This window comes from Populus nigra, chromosome 17, assembly GCF_951802175.1.
Source record: "Populus nigra chromosome 17, ddPopNigr1.1, whole genome shotgun sequence".
NCBI classification, from domain to species: domain Eukaryota; kingdom Viridiplantae; phylum Streptophyta; class Magnoliopsida; order Malpighiales; family Salicaceae; genus Populus; species Populus nigra.
The window spans coordinates 11,310,822-11,314,195 of record NC_084868.1 but is presented as its reverse complement, the minus strand read 5'-3'; the positions used below and the strand labels follow the sequence as shown (position 1 = coordinate 11,314,195).

Sequence of the window (3,374 nt, the reverse complement as noted above, 5' to 3'; positions counted from 1 at the left end):
ATATAAATTAGCTCTAAGGATACCACATAACATTAGATTAAATTAAAAGAAGTCAGCAGAAAAAAACAAAAATGTTCTAAGTTTATGAAACTAAAATTCATTGCCAGAAGTTTATAAATAATCATTTTAGAGATGCAAACACATTTACAGAAAAAAGAAACACATTTCTTTCCTTTATCATTTCTTTTTTTAGAATCTTTTAAAACACTAGCACAATTTAACAAATCACTATTACTAGGCTGGTTTTTGCAAAGCCCTAGCACCCGATGCATATCATCGTGATCCTTAATCATTAAGCAAGAAATTCTCAGCAGCTCAAGATGGTGTAAACCTAAGTCTTACTTGGACTCTTATGGCTGTTTCTAGACTTAACACAGTCCAATGAGGAGGTGGCTAGTGGGAGGTGGAGGAGGAGGAGAGGAGTGGCTGGCATAACATGGCCAAAGCAATCCCAACCCACAGCAAGGATGCAAGACGTGTGTGGTTGAGAAGGTGGCATGGCAACTACGGCTTTCCTGTTTGTATCAGTAGAAGGGAAGAAGATAAGCAAAAGGGCAGGGCAACGCCTGAGACATGTGACGGTGGGCTTTTTTTGGATCACATGACAGTCGTTGTATGCTAGTTTTTCCTACTCATCTTCAACCTATTTCTAACTAGGAGTTACCACTGATATAGCTGCGTTGTTGGCGCCACCACTACGAGGAGACCCAAGGCCCCACTACACATTATCAGATGAATCATGGTTGTGGGTTTCTATGGTGTGGTGTGGTCATTTTCAAGATGTGCTAGCACAGGTTGTTCCATGATTCCCTAGCCATGAGTAATTCCGATGAGTCGGAGTTATGTGCTCTAGCCATTACTACTTTTCTAGATTGGTGGCACACGTGATGTCACGGTTGTATTAAATATTTTTTAACTAGAAGAAATAGTTTAGGATACGCTTGTGTTTTTTAAAAAAATAAAAGAAATTTGATTACTTATATAAATCTTGATTAGTTTGATTAATAACCATGGTGTAAAGAAATAAAAAAAGACGTCATCGATAATAAACAAAAATAAAATTGAAAAAACTAAGAAGCAAACGTAAATTAAAATATTTAATATTATAATGTAGATAATTTATTCAATTGTGTTTAATAAATTTGTTTATAAAAATTCATAAAACATAACCGCCTAATAGTTTGGTGTCAAAATTAATTTTTTAAAAATTGTAAGGACCGGTTACCTAATAGTTCAAAAAAATGGGGGATGAAAATGAATTTTTAGAACAAATTTCAAATCCACCTCTTATTCAATCCGTCCTTTTTGCTTCAGTTTCCTGTTACTTGTAATTGGGTGCTAATTTAGACTCAAAAAGATTAAATCATTCAAAATAAAAATTTGATAATCAAATTAAAAATTAAAAAAATATTATTACAATCCATAATGTTATGTGTGTAGATGAGCAATAATAACAAAAAAGATCTCTTTTAGTTTCTTTTAATATAGATCTAGCTACTAGCAATTTGACCACACTCTTGCATACCAAACTAGAAGATAGTTTAGTGAGGGATTGTATTTAATGTGGGTTTAATACCGTGATGCTCGTTTAAAAATATATTAAAATAATTTTTATTTTTAATATGAATACATTAAAATCATTAAAAAACATTAAAAAAATGTTAATTTAATATTAAAAAAAAACAAATACACTTTTAAAAAGTATTTAAAAGCAAAAATTACTACAATCCTAAGCGATTGATTTCTTTAATATGTTATTATATTTACAATTGATTTCAATACATATTATGTTTATAATCTATTATTCGGATGACATTTTTCAAGCCAACTCATCAAAATAAAAATCAGCTATGTAATCTACATGTAATTATAAGTTTAAGTTTAAATACGTGTTAATTAAATTTCTAAATCAAGTGCATCTGACATGCTAATCGTTATAGACTGGTCTAAAAACCTCACTAAGATGTTAAATTAAAAATTTAATTATATATAAGAATAAAATTAGCTCAATCAAACATATAAAGTTAAATTAGAAAAACACCTTATCATATAATCATAGATTAGAGATGGTTAGCTCTTATATTCACACGTGATTGAAACAAAGAACTCGTCAATGGATCGAACGAAGAAGAGTTGACAAGGACAAATGAACTTTTGAAGACTCTTGAGATTGTGGAGTTAGCATGCTGTGATTTTTGGAGGGCCCATGAACTGATCTCTCTGTGTTTGATTATATGTCCACATGGAAACGAATAATATTGCTGATGTATTATCACAGGCTACACCAGATCGTTGATCAAACGCCTATGTCTACTGCAATGCTTCTCTAAGAGTACTTTTGAGGCTCCCTCTAAAGTCTTGCGCCATGTCTACATCGCAAGAAATTGTAATTAGTGAAATAAACATGTCGGGCTGAAAGGAGATGCTGCTCTAATGATGAATGGCTAGAGAATTATGAATATGATTACAATGTCTTACCTTTTTAATGGAAGCCAAGATTGACTTGTTCTTGATATCCCTTGCTTTAAGCTGTGACCTTCCAATCCCAAGTTGCCTCAGCAGTGCAGATTTTCTTGTCACTGGAGGAAGAAGTGACCTCCTCTCCACTAAGGTAGAACTTGAATTATAGTGCGATGGACTTTCGCATGAGTTGCCACCTTCGATATCCCTTCTTGTCCTCCTCCTTTTTGACTTCCTTCTTAACACCCTTGCCGACTCCAATTTCTTAGCCTCGTTAGCATCGTCGTCGTCACCACTCACTTCTGCAAATTTCCTTAGCAAAACATCTGAAGACTTCTTGGTTATGTGCTGAACTGTTGTAGTCCTACTAGAGTTATCATTAGCAGCGTCCATTTTGAAGAGAGAGGGGGCTCTGGATGTATTTTGATGAAAGGGAAATGTGCATATATGGAGGAGCTACTTTTGTAGGGTAGTGACTTTGGTGTTAAGTGAGAAATGGACCGTTGAGGCAGAGGAATGATTTGAATAATGGAAATAGGAAATATAGCCGTTAGAGGAGGGAATAATGGGGTTAATGGAACATTAAATTGGCATTGTCATGTGATTTAGTGCATGAATATGATAAGATTTACATTGATTCCAAGCAGAAATGCGCTCCACCCATTTCCTTGCTGATACAATTGCAAGTAAGTAGCATATATATGGCCTGGTAAATTCAGGATTAGGGTTTTGAAAAGTGGGCTTGTTTACTTTAACGTAACAGGAACAATTAGTTCCTCTAAGAAAATAAAGTTGATTCATGGATAATTCATGCCAACGCGAAAAGAAATAAAAACGCTTGTGCCCACAACATTATATCGGCAAACTGCTTAGAGAAAAGAGCTCATGGACCACTAGCTTCTTTCTGTGTAATG

At 34.0% G+C, this 3,374-nt stretch overlaps 1 protein-coding gene across 1 annotated transcript; it reads right to left on the bottom strand.

Moving 5' to 3' along the window:
* Positions 1-2,024: 2,024 nt before the first annotated feature.
* On the bottom strand, positions 2,025-2,938 carry LOC133677428 (uncharacterized). Its single transcript, XM_062099487.1, has 2 exons — positions 2,479-2,938; positions 2,025-2,369 (listed from the first exon to the last, which is right to left on the bottom strand). Exons 1-2 carry the CDS (start codon positions 2,851-2,853, stop codon positions 2,280-2,282), a joined length of 465 nt encoding a protein of 154 aa, XP_061955471.1. The 5' UTR covers positions 2,854-2,938; the 3' UTR covers positions 2,025-2,279.
* Between the last annotated feature and the right edge of the window lie 436 nt (positions 2,939-3,374).